The sequence below is a fragment of the Anas acuta genome, chromosome 1, assembly GCF_963932015.1.
Source record: "Anas acuta chromosome 1, bAnaAcu1.1, whole genome shotgun sequence".
Lineage (NCBI taxonomy): Eukaryota > Metazoa > Chordata > Aves > Anseriformes > Anatidae > Anas > Anas acuta.
Genome location: NC_088979.1, coordinates 113823901 through 113848039, shown reverse-complemented (window position 1 = coordinate 113848039; position 24139 = coordinate 113823901). Strand labels below are relative to the sequence as shown.

Sequence of the window (24139 nt, the reverse complement as noted above, 5' to 3'; positions counted from 1 at the left end):
TGTGCTTGTAATGTACTCTTTGGCCATGCATTTTGTTTCGGGTAGTCAAATACCATCAAGGCTTGGTTTTGCTTGACTTTGCATTGTATTGCAGGTTGTCCTCAGGATATTTTCTTACCGTTGCAGTAATACCTATACAAAGAGCGCAAATCCAGCAGTGTGTGGACACCTGTAGCAGTAGGGAGTTATGGTGTTATAAACCATATTGGGTGTTAAACCATATCACGTGCTGCTTTCTGTCCTCTCTAGTCTGCTAAAAGCAACTCCCGTGCTCCCAATAATGATGGGTGGCTTTTCTTTTCTTCTTTTGCAGAAGTCAGAGGGCCACACCTCTCCCACATGATGGACAGCCAAATGAAATGTCTCAGGCTCCAGTGCTTATTTCCTGCGCTGACCAGTGAAGCTCCACTTTATTGTAAAACATTGTGCTTTACCTAATATCCTAGCCTTGTCTTTACCAAGGGAAGCTAGTCAGTCCATGTGATGGAAACTATAGACTGCAAGCAAGTGCTTATTGCTCTGAGTGGCCCAGAATTCACTGGAAGCCAGACATTAGCAACTTGGGCCAGGTCCTCAAATCGGAACCCAGTGTGTAGGAGGGTGATATTATTTGTCTATTAATGAAGAGAAATGGAATGATCCCAGAGCTTGCTTTCTATTGAAGGCTTTTAAACAGTAAATAGGTGGTTGATGTGAAGAAGGCTGCCTTTACTGTTAGCTCACACAGCATCTCTTTTACCAACCAGAGAGTATGGCAACTAGTTTCATATAATACCTAGTTCAATGAAAATGAAAAAAAAAAAACGAAAAAAAAAAAAACAACAACGAAAACACTGACGCACTGCACTAGTTATTATTAGATATTCTTAGTCATTTTTGTACATGAAGATTTAAGTTCTAAGATGGTTTATATTAATAGGTTATGCCTACGTTTATATTGTAGAATGAATTTAAAACCTGTTCCAGAGAACTCAAGGCAGCCTGGACAGATGTACCATTGTTAGCGGTGTTTGGGCAGCCACGTGGTCCAGATGTTCTGCACTTTTATATTCGCCACCAGAGTGGTAGAGTTTACTGGCAAAAATTCTGACAGGCTATGTTTGGGTTTTGTTTCTTTTTAATTTAGCTTTGAATAACCAGGATGATGTGCATTAGAAAAAGGAGTGGTGTATGGAAAAGAAAAATACTGCAGATAATTGACTTGTCTTTTATGCCTTGGAGGGTTCCTTTATTTTTGCATAGATATCTGAGTGACTTGGTGAAACTTTCCTGTAAACAAAAAGTTCTGCAAATATGTTTTTCAAAAGTGACCTTAGTATTATTTCACCATTCTGAAGAACCTAAAAGCATGACTTTTCAATATACATGTACACTGATACGCGTACCTTTTACATTTTGCAAACACTGGCGTTGTTGTAGTTACTATGCACAGTCTCAGTCGGCTTCAGAGTTTTTCTAAAGGGCCAATTACAGTTTGTGTTGGTCAAGGGGCAAGTGTTACGCAGATAAACTACAACTGAAGAATAATGTTTGACGGAATTCAGACTACCAAACAGATCCATCTGCCAGTTTCTGTCTTTGCTTATGTTGAATTTTTGTGGTTTGCTCTCATAAATACATCCCAAAAGCCAGGCCGAGTGTATCACTTGGCCTGTTACCTTCACTATTTTGACTTACACTATTGTATAACCAAGCATTGATTCCTACCAACAGATGCAAAACGATCACTAGTAACTAATCTAAAGCTACAAATTCAACAGGGTACTTCTTCAATAGCACAAGATGTTTCCCTACTTTTTGCATTGTAGCACAACAATTTACCAAATTGGACTCCAGCAATAATTTTCTATTAGTCTTCGTCATACTGGCTGAATTTTTGATAGTATTAGATTGAGTTTGAAGTTCTTTGAATTAAGTCTTTAAAAGATGCGAGTTTACATCATTCTATCAGGCATTCTTATTTATACTTGACTGAATTGATAATGTGTTTTGGGGTTATTTTGTAACTAATTTGATGTAATAGCCATATGGACAGTAACTCTATTAATGCTTGCTAGGTTTAGCCTTTCATTGTTGTAGTTAAGTGAAAGTCTTTGGTTCATTGTTGGGAAACAACACACAACATACCACACAAGTTGGAACAAAGGATTAGAGGTTTGACATAGGGCGGACAGCTTGGAGAGTCTCACTAAAACAGCACCATCAAAGATGCATGTGTTGGAAGAAGGGAACAACAGCAAAAGAACAACAAAATTTAAGAGCCAATGAGTCAGTGAAAAGGCTTTTTAAAAATTCAGGTGAACATATGACTAAGAGCCCCTCAAATGCCATTGCAGCCTATGGCAGTATTTTTAATAAGATTTTATTAAAGTTTTATAAGTTATTTTAACAAGACAGGAAAAAACTTAAGACTTAAAACTATTGGGTCACAGCAAGGTGGCTGTTGGAGTTTTGGACCACTTTATAATTAGCTGAAATCCAAATATGTTACAGTGCAGGCCGTTCACGTTGACAATGGTACTAACTTATTTCTCTAGAAACCTTTAGAGTAGATATATTTTTGTCAAAGCACCCCATTCTTCCTCAATTTAAATTTCAATATTGTTCCTGAAGATATTTCTGTATATTAATGGTACCTTTTTTAAAAGAAACAGAAAATTACTTTTTTCTATATGAATTAATATCTTACTTGATCTGCTTTTCCTTGACTTTCCCTTAGAGAGGGGGTAGGGTTGGGTCAGTTTACTGGATATGACTGTTTTCAGATACTTATAAACCTTTTTGTAGATATGCTTAATTTTTAAGCGATTAGGCACTGAGAGTAGCAGAAATCCTGCAAAGCTTTATAGTTCACTAGGCATTTGCCTTTGTTGGTTCTCTGAGTGACGTCTTGATTTCAGTAGCTAGAATTTTCCCTGAATCTACTAGAAGGGGTATCAGTATTTTCAGGTAACAAAGTCTGTTAGCACAACAAAAATTTCAGACCAATATCTTACTGTATTGGGGTTGGGTTTTTTTTCCTTGTTTGTTTTGTTTTAATTTTTATTAATTTCAGCTGCTTTCATTTTGGAAAATCATATTGCTATTGTGTGTACTTCAGTATACCAGCAAACACTGTTACCCGTTAACACATTGTCCACAAATGCCTCTAGAGAAGAAATTGTTGCACCTTATGTATATCTCAAGCAAACCAAAATATGATGCTTTTCTGCTTTGTTTATTCTGAATATGTTGTATCATACTTTACTGAACCCGTTTTAACTTAGCTAAAGCTATCAATATTTATGCATTTCACATTATTTTCTGGATCTGAACCTGTGTATAAATCTTTCTTTAAAAAAAAAAAAAAAGAAAAGCAATTACCGTAGTCGTCCTCTATCACTTATCCATGGGAGTGGGGAATCTTGTCTCAAGTGTACAATGCAGTACTGTCCCAGTTTTCCTTAGTTTTTATTTATTTAGTGACCTTTGATACTTCATATATAGTTTTGAGGTATAGAGAATATATTGTCGTAACCGAAGCTACAGATCTAAGCAGCTGGGAGAAATTTACTGTAATGTCTTCTTAATTGTTCTAGTACTGTATATACATATGGGAAAAATGTTCTGCAGAACATTTGAGATGCAGATTCTTATCCCCACAGTAGGTTATTTTCCAGATATTAGACCAAATCAAAAACATCCACGGTGATTACTTCATGCTCTGCATATGGCAGGAATTACCCCTTGAATGTGCTGTGATTTCAGAAATAGAATATATTTATTTAAGATGACTGAATGCTCTTTTATACTAATACAATATCCCAAAGTCATGACAAAAGGATTTCTCGATAGTTTGGGTTTCTATTTTATAGCATTGGTGCATGACTTTTGACATCGAAGCGATGAGCGTTGTTGTTGGAAAGGGTCACAGGAGCAAGGGACAGGTAGAAGCACGTGAACTGGTGTGCAGGTTGCACCGCTGGTCTTCACTGTTGAGGTGAAGGAGACCTGTGTAGCACCAGGCAGAGGAGCACTCTGCAGCCTGTGTCGAGTAGAAACCCGAGGGAGGTGTAACAGGGAATGCCTTACAGTTTGGATGCCGTCTTTTGGAACAGGATATTAAATTGAAGCAGTTTCACTTTCTGCTGCCTTTTTAGCTACTGTACAAATACTGGAGCAGGCTGAAGGCTACGGTTGTAGACATGGGACAGCAAGGAGGGGATACAAGGAAAGCTGGCCTTTGTTCTCAGTAGGGTGAAGTTGTGGCAACAAAGGGGAGTTAGGAAAAGATATATATGGTGTGTGTGCGTGCGTGCGTGTACATTCTGCAACATAAAAAAAAAAAAAAAAAAAAACAGTAGAAAAGACAGAAACATCACGGGTCTACAAGAGCCTATAATGTATGCTGTTTCTTTGAGTGCACTCCTGTTTTTGAATGCTGAGTGTAATATGGCTACCTCTCCTAAAAGACTACTTTCGCTAACTTCCACTTGCTTTCAGGCTTGATCATGTAATCTTTTCAGCCACTGATACCATTTGTATATCACTGTATGCTTTACTTCCCCAAAGCAACGTCTATACAGAGCTGACAACGTAAGGCTGAATATACAGTGGTAGCCAAACTGCGTTGCTGGAGCACTTTTGTTTAACCTCTGCCATAGTCATATGGGTTGCAGGACACGGGCCCGCTCGTTGGCTCAGCGGGATGTGGTTTTGTAACAGCAGAAATGAAGTGCTGGTCAGGTGGTGAACTTCAGATATTCCCGGTGGTCACGCAGTAAGCCACATGCTGCTCTTGAAAATTATTCTGGAGTTTACGTTTGCAATCCTAATTCCACGAGGAAACATAACTGTGCAACTTTTGTGTTGTATACCGTACATCATCCCCTAGATGCTGTTTGTTTGCCGTGCTTGTTTACTAGATCGTAGAGTTCATAGGTCTGTTTGCCATGTTTTGTACTATTTGTGGCATTCTCCATACCTTGTACATATTGTGGAGCTACCATCCAAGGCTGCCAGAACGCTGAGTCACTTTCAGGACACTGAGAACCGCAAATGAGTGCATTTAGGCTGTGAAAGAGTTTTTTGCCTCCTCCCCTGTATTTCCCAATTAAAAGGCGCAGTGAGGTTTATTCTCTCACCTAACTACTATTATAATCACTTATATACTCAGTATTTTCTACTGAATGGACAACTTTGAAGAAGCTTATCAAATGGATGTATATTTTATGTTCTCCCATTAATTCTTCTAAGACAGACACCTAGGAAGAGCTGACTTGAGATCTCCACTCAGCAACACACCTAAGCTTACGCTTAAAACCATCCTTACTTGAAGGGTAGCGTTGTTGTTTGCACTGTGGCAGTGCAGGAGCCCCGATTATGGACCACTGTGCTCTCAGAGTTGAGCTTGGGCTTGCGCGGTGTTTCTGGCTGAGGCGTGATATTTTGACCTAGGGTCTTCATTGGCACAGAGTTTTAAAGCACATGCAATAGCGGAACACTTGTTGAGTTCTTCCAAAGAATTATATTGTCATTTCTGGGTCCTGACTGTTACAGTATGCGAGCAGACCCACACTGTACTCTACTGGAAAAAATACATCTGCTGACACAATGTACAGGCTAACTAACCGGGCTTCTGAATGTAGTGGTCTAATCTGATCTTCTAACCCGTACAACTGAAACTTTATTTTCTCCCATGCACTGCAACACTTTGATCCGTGGTTTGGAGGTGACAAAAGAGAGAGAGAGATGTGTGTCCGTGTATGTGTATGCACGTGCACACACACACACATTAGTGTGCAAGGACTTGCAAGACGTTACCTCTATAAATGCATTCCCACCTCAGTTCATAAAACAACACGAGGTTTCTCAGACAACAGTTTTCAAACTTTCTTGGTAGATTTCATTCTCTTCCTTTCACATTACGCCATAAGGTGTGATTTCAGAAATGTCTGAAGAAAGTTCAGACGCTGTGAAAACCTTCTTCCTCAGCAGTGCTTGCTTTCCATCACCAGTCTGTGTTCACAGCTCTAACACAACTGATTTGCTCTGATCTCTCTTCCTAGGGCCCAATCCTTCAACTTTTACTCTCATACATAATTCCACTAAATTTTGACCCAGTATTTGGCTTTATTCTTTCCAAAGCTTGGTGTAAACATGCCTTATAATAGTTCATCTCCATAAGTGGTATAACGGAGCTACTGCCTTCTTAGATGTGTGTAGTTAAAAGTCAATAAGCACATTTATAAAATGTCATGCTTTCTTCAAAACCTCTATCTAATTTGATATTTTTAAGTGCACATGTTAAGTCATGTGTATAACATGCTAAAATACATTAAACTGTGATCAAGAAACTGAATAAAATATTTAATAAAATATTTGAAATATTTGAAAAGGACCTTCAAATAGATCTCTTTATGTTCATTCTATTTTGGTTATCTAGTGTGTGCCTGTAAACAGTTTCCCACTTAAAACTAATGATTGCAAATAAATACTATTAAAACAGAGCTTCTTTGATACTTCACCTGCTTTGCTATCAAGCGATTGTTTACTTTACCATATGGCTGAGTTAATAGTATTTGCAGAATTTGTTTTTAGCTAGAGTATGAATTTGTTGTTTTTTTGTTTTGTTTTGTTTTCTTTTCTTTTATACTTAAAAAGAAACAAGCTCATTTCCCACCTGGAAATGGAAGATGCCAAAAACCAGAGGAGAATCCTCAGAACTGTAAGCTGTAGTTTCCCGTCAGATCATCCATTCAAATCCACATGACAATAAAAACGCTGCGTATTTTACAAAGGACCTATGCCCCTTTATTCTTGCTTAAACATGGGAGCTTCCATTTTATTTGTTTTAAATTCTGAGCTTGGTTCAGCACTTTGTGACATTGTTGGAAAGATTCACAGACAAATAGTGCCACAGAATTCATTGGATTTATACTGGCATAAAGCTGGAGATTGTGGAATAGGGAGAGACAGGACTCAGTGTAGTTAGGCTGTGGGAAAAGCGTTTGCCTTTTCTTCTAAGCTTTCCAGGTTTCCACTTTGTGTTTCTGGATTTTTTCTTCATGCAATTGGAAAGCTCATTTATAGCCCACACAAGTATAAATGAAGTCATCTCACATAAAGAAGTCCTTGCTACATTTTCGGTCTTTGGACACGAAGAGAACTTCCTCAGAAATGTCTTCTGTTTTAGAAATAAGTAGTAAACATCATCAGTATTTAAACTTAAAGGTCCCCACTGCTTTGGAAACTTGTTTAACTAGGCCTCTGTTCTACCCCTATGTTTTACCTTTCTTTGTTTAGGCTGGAAAATTAGACTGTGGGAGATCTTGTCTTTTCCTGTCCTTGGACACCTGAAGATTGCTTGATTGCAAGGATCACAAGAAGACCCAAGTACAGCCTGCACGAAACCAGTAGAAACCAGTTGTTCATCTGGGAGCAGAACTCGTCTCTGAGTCAAAAGTAGCAGAAGGGAAGCCTTTACCCTTTGGTTTGTTCGGTTTGCTTTTTTTTTTTTTTTTTTTTTTCCTGCCAATTGTGTGCCATTTACTCAGGGAAGAAGAAATGTATGCAATCTTGCACTGCCTTTACTGGGTATGCATCAGTGGTCTGCAGAGAAATACCAGGAATGGAGGAGCTTCAGCATTAGCCATGCAGTGATCATACCTGGGGAAGGGAGAGAAGAGCTCTGATGCAGCAAGAAAAGAAAGCTGCAAGAAATCTCTCAAGTAAAGATACTCTCTCAGTATAGTATGCCCAGTCAGGGACATTGAAGTCACTTTTTTTTTTTTTAATTACCAAATTACCTTAAAAGTTAGTCATTTTCAATATTCAAACTCCCACCTTTTTTTAATCTGCTCTCATTTTGTTCTTCCAACAAAGCATCTGCATAATGCAGCTCACTCCCAGCACATCCAGATCTGGTTTGTTACCCAGCTCTCGTGTGGCTTCTTGCAGCTGCAAGGCATTGCACTGGCACTCTTTTACCTGTCAGGTGAGACCAGTTTCCACTTGGAGGCGCAGGGCAGAAAGACATCCTCCTCCTCCTAAGGCGGCGTGCTTCTGCCAGGCATTACAACATTCTCCATAGATTCTATTTGTTAGATTATTACCATTTTTCATCACATTTTTTTAACGTGCAGCTAATCCTGCTCTGAAGCAGACCTCTTTTTTTTTTTTTTTTTAAGTGTGAAAATATTAAGTGAGGCACAAATTATACTTGAGCATAGCATAACCATTACATAGCGCGTGGAACTGCCGGTTCTTCAGGAGGACACTAGCACTTTGTAACAAAATACGAGATAACGTTTCTATATCTGCTGCAAAGTTATGTTTTGTTTTGTTTTCAAAAATAAAACCTGTAAGATATAACGCCTACCATCTATTCAGTGTGAACTTCTTTTTGTGGACTGTTCCTGGCACAGAAACTAAGAAACTGAGCTCTAATACAGTTGCACTTAAAATGTGCTCTAGATTTCAGCTGCCCTTCATTAGTTACTGCCTGGCAAGGGAAGGTGTGTTAGATCTTCAGCAGAAGTAAATTAGCACAGGATGTACCTGTCTGTACCCCAGCTGAAACTCTGGTTGAAAATCCAGCCTATATAAATCAATACCAAAAGTTTGTTCCATACAAATAAATAATTCAGCCTATTTGTTGACCTGTGAAACAAGAGGAACTAGTTGAAATAGGCCCCAAAATCAAACCACTTACATTGGCAAAAAATGTGTTTTGCTAAATGCAAACACCTGGTACTTTAATTCAGTCTGTCTGCATGGCCTACAGGAAGATGTCTTCCGGGTTTTCTCATTCCTTTCTGAGGCCGAGGCTGTCCCCACAGGAGTTTGTTAACATGCTATGGAGGCACTTGGTGGCTCTGCCCTCAGAGGTCCTGTGCAGCCATGGATAACCCTAAGCTCCCCCAGGCATATTCCCAGGAGATGTCCTGATCTAAAAGAAGCATTTGGAGCCTATCTTAATGTAAGATACTGCGTGTATGGCCTACCCAAGGCTTCCTGCTCACGGCAGGCCATCAGGCTCAGGTCAGGTCATTCTGAGACTCGGTTACCTTCCTGCCAAGCCCTGGAGGAGTTACCTAGTTAGTCTGTAGTTACCTAGTCAGCACCTGGAGGTATGACTGGTGTTTTCACCTCAGGCTTTCCAAGTACAAAGAACAGCGATTCCTTGATGTCTTCCTGACTGGACTCTTAAAACCATACTGCTGCTGGAGGTCTCGGCAGCGTGTTGCCAGAAGTTTCAAGGCCTAATATCTCAGATAGAAACGTCTGAAAGTTTCCTGTGAGGGTATTTCTGTTCCAGATGGGACCCTCCAAATACTGCTGTCGTATCACTGTGGTTTAATGAAAACATCTCACGAGAGTTAAATTGACAGTCAGATGCTCATAGTCTGTCAGTGGTGTAAGGCACTAATTTCTGGTGCCCGGTGATACTGCTCTTGGATGCCACCGGGTCTGCCTGCAGGGCTAGCTCTGAGCCATGCACGTTATGCTAAATCCAGGGCCTCGAGTTAATGTAATTTTCAGTCTTGCAAAGCTACTGACCTGGGTGGCAGTTTGGGATGAGTTACAGGGCCTCAGGGCCTACCCTGCCTTGAGTCATCAGGCTTGCAGCAGGCCATTGCCTGGGTAAGGCTGATACCATCTGAAGGAACCTTCTGCCTGGTTAGGCTCTCACCAGCTCGCTCTCAGCACCCTTTCTTCCCCTCGGGCAGGCCCTGCAGGGGCTCTGAATTGCAGAGTCTGTCTCAAAGCAGGGCTCTGGCAGTGGGAGGCTCTTGCCTTGAGAGGCTGCCCCGACAGCTCAGCCCCACAAACCTCGCAGCCCTCTCAGGACAGCTGAGCATTTCAGTGCCACCACAGCTTTGTGCCGGCAGCTGGGATGTCTTCTTGCCTGCAGCTGCTCTGACAGATAACATTTTTCTGTCAAAACAAAATGAAACAAACCTAGCCGGGAACCAGATGGAAACATCAGCCCTTCGTGAGCAGCCAGGTGTCAGCAGGCAGTAGTTGGAGAGCCACTGGCGCAAGGCGTACTCAGTCAGAGCAGCGATGTGAACTGTCTGCGGAGACTGACAGGGTACTGCAACAAGGCGAGCCTCTGTTTTGGCTTGGAGAGCAGTGTTTTCTGTAGGAAGTAAGGAGTCAGGCAAATCACCATCGCAGCAGATGGGTTACTGTCTTCAAGAAGTTCACTTTTCAAGAGTGAGATTTGCCAGAAATTGAAACTCTAGCCCGTGGCTTAGAACGGATGCCATGTTTTGCTTCGGTGACTGTAGTGATGATTTTTTGGTCAGAAGGAATGCGTGAGCTACTTGGGAGGTGATGCAGTTTCAAAGCATCCTGGTAGCTGCTAGATGACAGATGGATTTGGCACATGGCACAAGTGTTGATAACAAGCGTTTCTCTGTATGCACTTCATAATAATGCCAAGTGTTTGCCATTATTTTAATCAGTACTTAAGCATATTCTTCCTGCTGTGTTTCAAGAAAATATATTGCACTTGGCTGTCATGAGGCATAGTTTTACTCTGGAAAGGAATGTGTGGAAGCTTTCGGTGTGTGACTGTTTCATCTTGGTACATTATTTTTTCCAAAGCATCTTTACTAGTAACTCTCTGTAGTGTGCCATATTTAGGATATAGTTAATTCAGCTCTGGAATCAAGTCTTTTAAACGGAAGATATGCTTAATTTTCATGCAGAAATCCACACTGGCAATGATCTCAGACAGTGTATGGCATACAAGAAGTACGACTGCAGATCGCTGGGCCAGGCTGTCTGTTGGCAGGTATCAGCACAGGTTCACAGCCTAATTGTGCTAACTTCCATGAGGGGAAAACAAAAGAGCCTAAGGTTTACACATAAGGACAGCTGTATTTAAAACCACTTTGATTCACTGAGTCCAACACGTTGTCACTGGCACCGTGTGCTCTGGCCAGAGGAAGTTTGAGGGTTGCAGTGGTGGGAGGCTCTGTTGCTGTGCTTCCTGTCCCTAGCACGCACTTCTTGTTGGTTTTCCGCAGCTGAGGACTTTTAACTTATTACTGGACCTAGGGATGGTCACAGGCTCCTAGGCTGGTCCCAGTTTGGGTACAGTGATGTGTGGTCTGCTAGGATCACACCATGACACGCGCAGCAGCCCGACGGTAGATGTGAGGCAGGACGGTGACAGCCAGCAGTGCCACAGCACCCCAAGACTGCCACATTGGTGTGTCCAGTGTAGATACCACCTGCTTCAGAGGACACAATGTGTTTTTTATCACAGCAGCACTGGTAAGCCTGAGCGCAGCACTTGGACAGACCTTGTCCTGCTCAGCACTGAGGAGCACACCTGAAGAGGACGGTCTGTCCTCAGGGCACTACGGCTTCCCTGGGTCCAGGCTGTGTGAGCAGCAGAAACACAGGGCGCTCATTAGAAGTCCTGATAAAAGTGAAGCAGAATTTTGCTCAGACACAGCCCTAGAAGCATAACGATGCGATCCATCCAGTTTTTTATGGCACTTCCATAAAAATTGCATGGAACGCCTCTTGTGTACTGGCAGGAGTTCTGACAGCTGCACGGCGCGCTCAGTGTGTGCTGTGCACTTGGTTATTCATAAAGGAGCGAGCGGAAAGAATATTTATTTTTTATAGATCTCTCAATCTAGCTGATGGCAAAATGTACCTGGCTTACCTTGGTCATCAGGTGTCCAGAAGAACAAAAACCTCCAGGTTATCTGTAGGGCTGTGTCCTTATTTTGGCATTTTGGAGCAGCATATATGCAGATGCATTTTTAAAATAACAAATCTGTGTGTTGTATGCATGGTACATGTTTCATGTACAAGAATCATGAACACACCATAATATAATACAGTAAATGGAAAAGCAGCAGATGTATATTCACAGACTCTGTTAATATGCAGCTAGTTTTAAAAAAACAGTAGGCAAAAAATAAGCATGTGCTGTTCCACCTCAGCAAAGCAATTCTGTAATTGACACTTAAGGGTGGCCATCAGGGATTTAAAAGCATCTTTAATAATGAGACAAAACTATATTCTTAAATAAAAATTCTGAGAATTCAGAAAGTACCTCCAAATGCTTTGCAGGAACAGTAATTTTTTTTACTATTTTTGACTTTAAAAACAAAACCGCAGAAATGCAGTTAGAATAACAATCCTCAAGCCAATACAGAATGGCAGAAAATCTCTTAGAAGATGGGGTTCTATTTATCTTACTGGAAGTTGGGCATGTCAAGCTTCACTTTAGGAATTTCTCACCTTCCCTTTCAGTCATCTTGCCTTTCCCCTCTTTTTTTTTTTTTTTTCACTCGTGTGGCTTAAAACTTGATTGACATGAATTTCAAACCTCCCACTTATTTTTGGTAGGATGGGAGCTGTCTCAGACCTTCCTGAGCTGTTTCACAGCTCTGAAAAATCTGCAAAGAGCATTCTTTGATTCGTAGCATTTTTAACAACAACTTTCTCTGGCCATGGCTGAACATCAGCTGCAGCTTCTGCAAAGAGAGAGGCAAAATGAGGTGAGATCCTGCAGCGACATGGGTAAAGCAGCAAAGCTCAGCTCCCCGTGCCCTTCCTCCCCCTTGGCTTTCTGTAGAAAAGCCAGAGCAGCACCAGTGCCAGGAACCCAGCAGTTGTTTGAAATACGGTCAATTATTTCCTTCTCCTAACAGTTTGTTACTGAGAACAGCTTCAATGTTTATGAGGATTTGGCTGGATTTATTTTGTAGCCTGGCTCGTTACAGCAACTAATGTACTTTGAAATTGTGTGCTGACTTTTTTTTTAAAAAAACAAGCAGAACTTCAGCGCTGCCTGACAGACCTACACTGTTGGTGTGAACCTGTACTAAGCCTTAACTTGCCTTAACTTAAAAGGCTCTTGCCACATTTTTGAATTTCTTTCTTAGAGGGAAAAAAATGAAAAGTTACCAAATATTTACGTTTTCTTTTTCCATAATTACTGAAGAAATCTTCAGCTCCAACGAACACAGCACTGGCTTGTGCAGTTACCTTGCCCGTATCGTCTCACCTAGGTCAGCAGTGTGATGGGGAAGGCTGCAGGATCAGGACCACATTTAAGCAAAGCATCATTGCTCTCACTCCAGAGGCCAGAGCATCCTGAGCCACTTCCTTGGTCGCCCATGGAGCTGGGTTCATTTACGCTGGTTTGACAGGACACCAGCTGAGTGCTGAGCTCTGGATCCAGGAGTCTTCTCCCCCTGCTTGCTGTGCACAGGTTTAAAGCACTGTAAAAGGTCTAAATGGTGGGAAATGAGGTGTCAGGAGACTGAGGCCACCATGGCAATTATACTGGCAAACTCCATCTGAACATATTGGGTTGGGCTTCCAGATAAGGAATATGAACAGACCCCATCAACACCCGTTGCAGTAAAAGTCACACCAAAAATTCATATCTCGAGTAACAGCTAAGCCTTTTCTTACAAGCCAGATCTCTTATTCTGCAATTGTTGTCAGGTGGTAAAATGCTTCTTTTAATTTCTGTGTCTTTCATCTACTTCTGTGTGAAATCTAACCCGGTGACTTTGTGTGAAAGAGCTGTAGCTTTGCTTGTGTCAGATGAGCAGATTCTCTGTGGTTTTGAGTGGTTAAGGTCTATGGAGGAAAACATTTTAAACTGCAGCTGCGAGCATAGAAATGATGCGGCTGAACAACAGCAGCCTGAATGTGAATACCAAATGCCAGTGAATGCAAAAGTGATCCTCCTTCAGGCACAGACTGGCTGTAGCAGTGCCAGACACTTGCAGGTGTAAGACTCCAGGTCCATCCATGAAGTACTGCTGGTATTGTTATGGTCTTGAGACCTTGAGCATGTGGAGTTACTGCTGATGCAAAGACATTTTTATTCTCATATTATCGTTACTGTCATTGATTTAACCAAGAAACGTTAGATCAGGAAGGATGTCACAGACTTTCTTAGTTAAATGTGTCACTAGATGATTTTTTTCACCAATGAGAAATTTATAAATAAAAAAATAAATAAAAATAAAAAGAAATTAGCATGCAGACAAGCCTATAGGAAAGGCCAGCATTTCAATAAATCAGATTCTGTGTATGCCACTAGCGTTTCTATGGTGAAGGCAGGTTAGCAAGCTGTTAAAATAGCTGTTCACTTCAGAAGTGGTAAACAGATGGATTCCCACGGCCAGTCGTAGGTGAGCAGCAGCCTGGTGCCACTGCTGTTGCCGTTTCTTTGTTTTCTTTCACTCTTTGGCAGTTGATTGCTGTTGGTGTCATTGTATTAATTCCTCTCCATCACCATCAGAGAGGAACTTGTTTATGTGAGGTCAGCTCTGGGGAACTGTATTATGTAAAATGAAATTTCACAAATTGTCTTCACAATAATGCTGATATTTCCTAATAGTGTCTCACCTTGATGTTTCTGAGTGCCTGTTTACAATATCCCAGGGTCCTAGTTTTACTCCTCTCCTCTCCTCTCCTCTCCTCTCCTCTCCTCTCCTCTCCTCTCCTCTCCTCTCCTCTCCTCTCCTCTCCTCTCCTCTCCTCTCCTCTCCTCTCCTCTCCTCTCCTCTCCTCTCCTCTCCTCTCCTCTCCTCTCCTCTCCTCTCCTCTCCTCTCCTCTCCTCTTCTTTTTTTTTGGTATCAGTCTTGTCTTCTGTAGATCAGGTAACTCTTAGGGCTGCTTCTAGCAGATGTTTAAAATTTTGGAATGCCAAACCCTCCCAAGCAAGAACCAGCTGAAACTATTTTAAGGATTCAGTGATTCTTGTCAGTGTTGGGGTTTCTTTTTCTTATTATCAACTTGCCTGCAGTTTGGTGAACATTTTTCAAGACCACAAAATGTTGAATGAAAGCTCTTTATGGCAGCTTTTGGAATTGCATAGTGGTCATTTCCCTGCCCTCTTCTTGGTGTGCTCCCCAAGGGGATTTTCGGGCCTATGAAAGAAGAGATTTGTGATGGTTTGTGAGGAAGACAAGCTGACTCTAAGTAAGATGTGCAAAGAACTTGTGTGCATTACTGGATGAACAGCAAGCCAAGGCAGAAAACCAAGCAGCCAGGCGAGATGTTTAACACATCCCAGGTTGGAGCAGGATAAGATTTTGGCAGTATTTACGTGGCATGGAGTCATAGGGTTGAAAGGACTTGGAGGCATCAGCTGGAGCGCTTCTCTGCCCCAGGGTAGGGTAAGCTGTGCTAACCACATACCTGACAGATGGCTGGTGAACCTCTCCTTATTCCCCCAGTGTCCAAGTACTCAATTTTAGCATATAGGAAAAAAAGACCTAATCCTCAAAAGATGTTAGAGAAGTATGATGGTTTTGTAAACACAACTTTAAAAATACTGATTAGGTAAAATCTGAGGTGAGATTTTTCACCGTGTACCAGCCCAACCGTACCTCTAGCCACGGGACGCCCCCATGCCTTCAAAACTCTCTTCCTCTGAATGTTTTGTCAGGTTGACGGTCAATAGCCATACCAGAGAGGTTCAAAGCAACCTCTTTCCTAGCGCTGTGTTTTCTATCTAGCAGTTGCCTTCAATTTTTTTTTTTTTACAGAAGTCTGATAGTAAAAAAACAACAAAAACCCTGCCAGCTTTTTCCTCAGTACCCTTCTGCAGACGCTACGACTCAATCATTAAAGCCATATTACGAACCCAAATGAGGAAAGCATCCATCTCACAAGGCAGTGCTTGCAGCCAGTCCTGCCAAGACGCTGCCTGTGCCTTCCTGCTGTCCTCTCGGCCACCGCCAGGCTGGGCAATGGGCGCTTTGCTGGCTGTGCCCCAAAAGCTGCAGCATGACCTGGGCCACTGCAGGGACAGCCAGCAAGGCCCTGGCCGGGTGTCCGACCTGGCCTCTCCCTGGGACACGTGGAAAAACCACCACAGTGGTGTCTGTGGATCTCTACAACAGCTGCTTTTCACAGTGGCCCAGGGACCCGGGGTGGTGCCAGCCGTGTTCACCCCTGTCCCAGAGCCAAGGCCGGTGAAATGGCGCTGAAATGCTGAGGGGATGACGGGGCAAGCCCGGCCTGGTCACAAGAGCCACGCGCTTGCCTGGCGGTCAGAGCTGTGAACTGACCGTGAGTTGCTGTGGTGTGCTGAGGAGTCACGGGGGGACAGGGCCGGCTTTTCGCCGCTGTCAGCAGAAGTTGTAGGCTTTAAGGGAAACGGGTCAGCAAAGCCTCTTCAGGGCCCCATCGCTGTCCTCGGTATGGCCACCCCCATAAACGGCAGCAAGGGGCAGATCCTGCTGGAGGCATGAAGTGCCATCGGGTGCGGCCCCAGCACAGACCCAGGCACTGACATCCAGGGAGAAGGAAGGGAGAAAACCAGGGACTGGAGGCTGCCTCGAAGGGCTAAGTTAAGCGAAGCCGTGGGCAGGACACGGGCCCCAGGAACAGCGGGCTCCTTGCTCACTTGTTCCAGTCGCTCTCTGGCCCCGCTACAGGCATGGGTGTTGCAAGGAGAACAGGGGGGTGAGGGACCCAAGGCTGGTCAGCTCCAGAAAGAGCCTTTTAGAAAAAAGTGAGACTGCCCAGCGGCCGAGGGCTGACATTGGAAGGGCAGTGCTTCCTCAGACACCCCTCCGCAGCAGCTGACAGCATCAGGACATTAAGTGGGACAGAATTTATCAGGTAAAAGGAAAGCAGGTGCACCGGCGCCCTTCATAAAATGTGATTTCCTCAACATCCTCGTGAGCCAGAGGAATGGCATTATAAAGGGGGAATCGAGGTGTGTGGAAGGAATTAGCTGATTTTCTCAGCCCCGGCAGGGATGGCGGTATGCTGGGAATCTTTGGCTCCCAATTTCACATACAACCTATTAAATAGAGTGTGTGTCTATCAAGCTTTGTTTTAGTTGCAAATTAAGCACCCTGTTCAGCATTGTCTGGCTTTCATCATCAATACAATCCTTTGTGATGCCTGGAGAAGGAAAAGTGTTTTCCTCCCAGTTTCACCCCAACAGCCTCCTAATCCCTCATCCTCCCACTGGTTTCCTCACCCTGACTTGCAACCCCACCAGGGTAAACAAAAATGGGGTGCAGCAGAGCCAGAAGTGACAGACCAGGCTGCAGATTGCTGCGGATCAACTTGGGCACAGCTCTTGGGAACACCCGTCTCCCCATGGTCAAAAAGCAACAGCAGCAGCTAGTGAAGGTGAAGCTTCAGGTGATTTTACATCCAGAGCTTCTCTCTCAAAATCTGCCTATCTTTCCCTTTCCAGCACAGTGGGGTGCATCTCACATTTTCCCTGCTGCTACCTATCAGTCCCATAGAGCTGAATAGGAGTTACAGCACCCACAGCCAGCACCAGTCCTGCAGCCGCTGTGGGCACAGATCCTTTCTGAGGTACCAAATGCAGGTCATCTCCCTTCCCTTGTGCTGGCACGTCTATCTGCCTTATGCCAAGTGTAGAGGAAGGTCCGGAGGTGTGAATAAGAAGCAGTGATGCTCTGTGGTGATGCAGGAGCTGGGGTAACTGAGTTTCCAGCAGGGTCCCCTCACAGTGGCTTTGCCTGCATAGACAGAAGAATTTAAATCATGCATTGTACAGGTCGGCACCTCACTTTTACTGTGCGCCTCTTTCCTCATGGCACGTAGCTAGCTGTGTGTTCAGCATGGGTACATGGGGGCTGGGGCGGGTAGGGGAGGACGCCTGCCACTGCTTTCACAGACAAGGTTGCTTCTGAAGGCACGAGGAAATGGCAGTCAGGGATTTTCTAGCTCTGCTGTTTTGTAAGCTGATGCCAAGGCTAATGCTGAGTTCAGCAAGGACATTGCTGCTTGGCACAATGCTAATTTTAATGAAAGGTATGTTTTTAAATACAGTCCATCCTTCGTTTTGTAATACCACAAATATGTCCTGTTCCATCCGGACATCCTTCTTTAAAAACAGGCATGGTGAAGCTCCCTATCCCGATGCCAGGCTTACTGTGGGAAACAGTTTACCTATTGCCACACTTTTATTGACATCCTTTGTGCAAGGCCAGCTCCTCACCACCAGAGCGGTGTGTGAGGCAGGGCAACTGCGTAACTGGCTGCTACCCCTGATTTGGGGAGAGGCCTCTATGAACACTTAGGGCAAGGAGTGTGTCGAGTGAGTGGCATACGTCGCTGCCTTTGGGTGTGGACCCCAGCACCTGAAAGGTGAGCAGAGCCAGGTGCCACGAGCGGTGCCCTTGGCCTTGCCATGCCCTCATGGTGCTGCTGCCCACCTAATGTCAGGAGCTGTAACAGCCCAGCCGAAGGCACAGCCCAAAACATACTGAAAGCATCTCCCCAAAGAGAAGGCAGGCTGTAATTATTCAGAGCCCCATATTGTTAGCAGCCCTCAGAGCAGTGGCTGTGGCAGAGGGAAGGGTTATGCCCTACAACAAAACAGGGTGGGTGCTGCGAGGTCTGTGTGGGTGAGGCATTGCATCTTCTTCAGGTGGGTGGATGGATGGATGTGGCCCTTTCGGTGCAGTTTGAGGAATGGGGGTGGGGGGTGGCAGGGGAAGCACTTTCTATGAAAAATGTTCTTTTAGGTTAAACAACAAAACTGCATGTGCATACAGACTAGGTCTTCATAATGCAGTCCGGCTTTGACAGCGCGTTGCAGCATTACTGCTATTTATAATCGACGACTACTAACACTATAATCAAGCAAACTTAGTGGTAGCAATTACAGCAGCATAAATAGCAATCCAGACGACTAAAGGCATTGCCGTCAGTGTGGATGGCAACTACAGCATTAGAAGAAAATTTCAAGGGAAGATACCAGAAGCCGATATGCGAGCTTGGGTCTGCTAGTCTTTTATATACCATTTTTAATATACTTCCTGAAATGAAGCTTCAGAAAGGTACACTGCCTCTTTAAAAATTAGTCTAGGAACTACAGGTAGTTCACGTTATTTTTAAAATAATAAATCTCTATATATATCTATATTAAAATATATATGTATACATAAGTTGGCTAGCCTACCTTATGGAAAGGCTGCCGCTGAACTAAGTCTGAGCTAATATTGTATTACCATGGTCTTCTGTTTTGTAGATAGCCCTTCCTTCCTAGATGAGGTTCTGTTCTCGCTCCACAGAAGGTGCCTGTGTATATAACTCCTTTGTATTGCTTTCTGCAGAGTCCCTTATATATTTCTTACTACTAACGCTGTGTAGAAAATGAAATCCAGAGATTTTACTACTGATAATTAACCATATAATGGCCATTAGCAAAATAAAGATTTAGTTGTTTGGGAAACAGATTATTTATATTGTGTATGGTTTATTGCCTGATAACTTGTTTGGTGACTGGATATTCTTTCCCTCCTCCTGGTCCTTTTCTGCTTTTTCCAGCTATGGTGTTTACTCCTCACTTTGATTATCTAGCAGGCAATAAAGTATATTGTATGTTTTGAAGCCAAGTGGTGTGCTTCTTGATTATCCCTGAGGGGAATCAATGTCAGCAGAGGGCCCAAAGGTGGAGCTGGGGCCGCCCCATGCAGAGCCGAGCTCTCCGCCATTGCCGCCCCGCTGACAGGAGTTTTGGGGCAAGATGGGGCCTAGGAAGGACACGGGCCACAAGCCGAGCACTTCCTGCTGAACAAGGAAGGGAGGAGCACTATGAGGGGACGGCTGTGGCCTCCAGCAGCCCCCTAGCCTTGCTTCCTAACCATCTCTAAGGGGATGGGGAGACCACATAGGCCTAATTTCATGCAGCAGCCCTTTTCACTCCTTTGGGGTGGGCAGTGATGGCAATACTGGTGCTGCTGGTGGCAGCTGCAGGCTCCTCAAAGCCCCGTGCTGGCAGTGGTGGGTATTTGACCCCGAGGCACCGACATGTGCACACACACCAGCCTCACGGCCTTGACCTGGCTGGGCCGGATGGGGTGGGAGCCCTGGCTGGGCACTGCCTGGTTCCTGCACACTGTTCTGCAACGCCTCTCCCCCCTGCCACCTGCGGCATTACTGCTGCATTTCAGGAATTTCATTCCCCAAACCAGCCAGTCCTTTTTCAGGACCCAGGGCATGGCTGTGGTGACTGAGGTTGCTCAGAGAAGGGGTGTCAGAGGGCAGAGCTGCTCCCTACCAAATCTCATAATAGAAAAATGTCTTTGGAGTCTGGGGAGATTAAGCTGCCAAAAAAAAAAAAAAAAAAAAAAGTGTTTATTTTTTCCCCATTCTGCCACAAAGCAGAAGTTGAAATGGTGGCACTGAACTGATTTGCTCATGGCTCCAGTTCCCTGTGCCCCGAGGTGCTCTTGAGGCCCAGCCTGGTGTCAGCAGCCTCCCATGTGCGCCCCATGGGCCTCCAAAGAGAGAGCAAGAGGGCAAGAGCCCCTCTGCTGAGAACAAAAGCATTGCATGTGGATGCTGCTGTGTCTCTGCTGGGCAGCCCTGCTCAGACAGGCAAAAATAATTTTCTGCTCATTTTCAAGCTGCACTTTCCTAGTTTAGAAGAGGGAATGCAATGTGACTTGTTCAGCTACACAAACCTGGTCCTCCACCAGCTTCTCACCTCCTGCTGGGAAAATATCTATATAAAAAAAAATAAAAAATAAATAAATTCGTATTAACAACAGTATGTAGAAAATTATTAAACTTGTTTTGCTGCCAAGAGAGAAGATGAACAAGAAAACCACACTCTGAAGGTGCCTGGCTTCATCTTGCTGCACTTGCTGCGTTGTGGTGAGGGAAACAGGAATAAAAACTGTATTCCATTCCTGAGCAATAACACTTCTCCATAGGCACATAAGCCCCTGAACACTGGTCCCACATCCTCAGGTGTCTTGGGCACTTGTTCATCCCACCTAGAAAAAAAAATACTGGTAACGTAGGCAGCAGCAAGGCTAGAAGCTGTGCAGCTGTGAGTGGGGCTACAACAGCCTGCAGTAACCATATTCAGCAGGTAGTGAGTGCTGGAATAAGGCTTCAGTTATGAAGTGTATATTATATGTATGTGCCTTTACTTCATATATTTTTTCCTTTATAAAATCACTTATTATGACATATATATGATTGATGGTGCACATTCCCTTGCTGGCGAAAGATTGGTGTTGACAGCAGGAGCTTGTTTGCTGCCACTATGATGGCTGTGGAAGCAGATGCTGCTGGGATGTAAGCCCGTAACTGCAGGCAGGTGTTACAAGGAGCTGCATGCCCTGCAGCGCAGCCCCCGACTGCTCCCCCAGCACCACCAGCAATTTTGGACAGGCTTGCTCACATTTACACCTGGTGTGCAGATGCTGTGTTGTGTTGGATTTGTCCTGGGCAAAGCAATCAGCTTGCTGGTATTTTGAGAGCTGAAGGGAAGCTCTGGTTGTGCTCACCTAGTGGCTTTGATAGCCTCAGATTTTAAAATTACATTAAAAAAAATAAGAAACAAAGCTAGGCAGTGCAAGCCATTTGCCATTTGGAGCAGAAATCCTCCTCCTCCTCCTTACTGCAGCTCATCAGCTTCCTATTATTCATCTAGACAGGTCTGAGGGCATGCTTGGTCTAGCACTTAATTGCTTGTCTAAAGGACCTGTGCTTTTAATTAGAAGCCTGATACTGCAAGGTACAGTGAAGAATCCTAAGTGGCAGCAGAGCTCATGGATGTAAAACCTTAACCACAGAGTGTTTCACCTCTCCTGCTTTTATTTCCCTTTAGCTAGATAAAAGGGGATTTTTGGCACTGAAATGTTTCACTCCTAAAACTTTTTTGAGTTTTCTTTGCTACAGGCGCTTGATATTGAGTGTGCTTTTCTCCTGGTGGCACACTATGTGATTTAATAGCTGAAATATCCCCAAATCCCTATGTTAATACACCAAGGGACATCAGTTCAAACTGCCCACAGGTGGAGGTTTTTCTCAACAGAGCAGGCAAGATGAGAGCAGGTGATGAGAATTTCAGCCACTCCAATTTGGCCCACTCTGGTGGTTTGATGTGCCACAGCAGTAGGAGGGGGTTTGCAGTCCAACAGGATATCAGGGACACTTATGAAACTTTCAGAAATTCCTGTTTATTCCGATGCAATCAGGGAAGGGAAAAACAAGTGCAAATACTCTAAGTACCAGCAATCCCTTTGGATGGGAAATTTCCAATTTTTACAGCTCTAACTAAAAGACCCTATCTTGCTTGATCCCCTGCCCACTCTAGACTAGAGAGGATGCTCTGCTGCCAAATCCCCTCCAGATCAGGAGCTACTGCTTGATTCTGAAGCTTTAACTCCAAGCTTTTTGGTTGGGTGATCTTGAGGAGGAAATGCAAAACTCCTAGCTAGTTTTGGTATGATATTTTGCCCTTTCCTCCCTTCCGCAGACCTGAGGGTCTTTCTTGGAGCAGCAGAAGGTGTGGAGGGCTCTGCACATGTGCTGTGTTTGTGCTGTCTTTAGTTATGAAGGGAAATTTAGCTGTGCGGACTTTTTATGAAGGGCCACATAATGCGCAGATGCACATCAGCACTTTTCTGCACACTTCAGACCCAGCTCATATATTTTGCTTCTACTGTCTGCCTTTAAAGAAAGCCTCTTTCACTTGCTGGGCTTTAAGAGAGTCAAGACATTTTAAAATATGAGCATTCAATAAATGTCTTGAATTCTGACGCGTGTCCTAGACCTTTGTCCTTTCCACGCCTGCTCATCGTCTGGAGCCCCCAAATGGTTTCTTGCCTCTCCTGGGTGGAGATGGATGGGGCTATGTCAGGAGTGTCACGGCTGGGCTTCCTGCCTCTGCCTCTCCCCAAAACCCCACTGGCAAGCATTGTGCCCATGGGGACGTGCTATGGCCCAGGGCAGGCTGGATTTCATTGGGGCTGCTGCTGCTCCAAATGGGGGCTTAGAGTACTCAGTGTCCTTCCTGGGAGGAGAGCAGGTCGAATAGAAAATGTCCAGCACAGGCCTTTCCTTCACAGGGTGCAAGCCCTATTTCTTCCTACAGCTCACCTTCTTGGTATTAATAATTACTAGTGTTAAAATTAAGGCGTGAGGGTAGAATTTAAGCTGCCATAAATACAGAGTGATTCCATTAAAATGGCATTACTTTCAGGGGCTGTGTGTGAAATCAGAACTACAGAAATGCAGGCCTGTGCCAACAACATCCCTATCTATTGCCTGTACATGTTGTTGTCCATCGGTGCATGGCTCATTGCTTCATTAGCCATTAGGTCTTCATAACAGACACTGACAATGGCAATAATAGGTTGATTTCATTTAATAAGAATCATAGAATATCTCAACTTGGAAAGAACCCACAAGCATCATCAAGTCCAACTCCTGGCTCCACACAAAACCACCCAAAAAACAGCCCATGTGTCTGAGAGCACTGTCCAAACCCCTCTTGGACTCCCTCAGGCTCGATGCCGTGACCACTGCCCTGGGGAGCCTGTCCCAGCGCCCGACCACCCTCTGGGTGCAGACCCTTTCCCTAAGCCCCAGCCTGACCCTCCCCTGTCCCAGCTCCATGCCGTGCCCTCGGGTCCTGTCGCTGTCCCCAGAGAGCAGAGCTCAGCGCCTGCCCCTCCGCTCCCCTCGTGAGGGAGCTGCAGGCCGCCTTGAGGCCTCCCCTCAGCCTGCTCTGCTCTGGGCTGAGCAAACCAAGGGCCCTCAGCTGCTCCTCGTGTGTCCTCGTATTCCCCTCTAGGCCTTTGACCATCGTTGTAGCCCTCCTTTGGACACCCTCATAGTTCTATGTCCTTCTTTTATTGTGGCTCCCAAAATTACACACAGTGCTTGAGGTGAGGCCACACGAGCACAGAGCAGAGCGGGACAGTCCCTTCCCTCGACTGGCAGTGCAGTGCCTGAGGCACCCCAGGGTAGGGCTGGCCCTTCTGGCTGCCAGGGCACGCTGCTGGCTCATGTTCAATCAGTTTGCTGTCAGGCAGAACCTCTCTGTGGGGCTTCTCTCCAGCCTCTCGTCCCCCAGTCTGTACGTATAGCCAGGGTTGCCCTGTCCCACGTGCAGAATCTGGCACTTGCTGTTTTTAAACTTCATGCAGTTGGTGATTGCACAAACCTCTAAACTATCAAGAATGGCACTCTGTGTATTTACAAACAAAAAATCTCAGAAGGCACTTTTCCCAGTTGGCTCCCGTAGTATCTGTACCAAGAATTTATCTTCAATGTGCCTCAGGAATGTCCTGGACCTGTTTTTATCAGCTGTATGATATTCTCAGTTAACATTTGGGAAGCTGAAGTCATCCATTAGGA

At 44.4% G+C, this 24139-nt stretch overlaps 1 protein-coding gene and 1 long non-coding RNA gene across 34 annotated transcripts in view; one reads left to right on the top strand and one right to left on the bottom strand.

Moving 5' to 3' along the window:
• BBX (BBX high mobility group box domain containing) overlaps nt 1-19369 on the top strand; it is a 147872-nt gene extending 128503 nt beyond the window's left edge. For 31 of the 33 annotated variants that reach the window (XM_068694080.1, XM_068694013.1, XM_068694084.1 and 28 more), the window contains one exon: nt 314-3364. In XM_068694080.1, coding sequence (XP_068550181.1) covers nt 314-401 — 88 coding nt within the window. In that variant the 3' untranslated portion in view covers nt 402-3364. Of the gene's footprint in view, nt 1-313; nt 3365-7284 lie in introns of those variants that run through there. The other 2 variants (XM_068693912.1, XM_068693923.1) reach the window with 2 other exon arrangements.
• On the bottom strand, nt 6581-7407 carry LOC137862324 (uncharacterized). The gene is made up of 2 exons (XR_011100184.1): nt 7271-7407; nt 6581-7165 (listed from the first exon to the last, which is right to left on the bottom strand). It is a non-coding gene; the product is annotated as an uncharacterized lncRNA (long non-coding RNA).
• Nucleotides 19370-24139: the final 4770 nt, after the last annotated feature.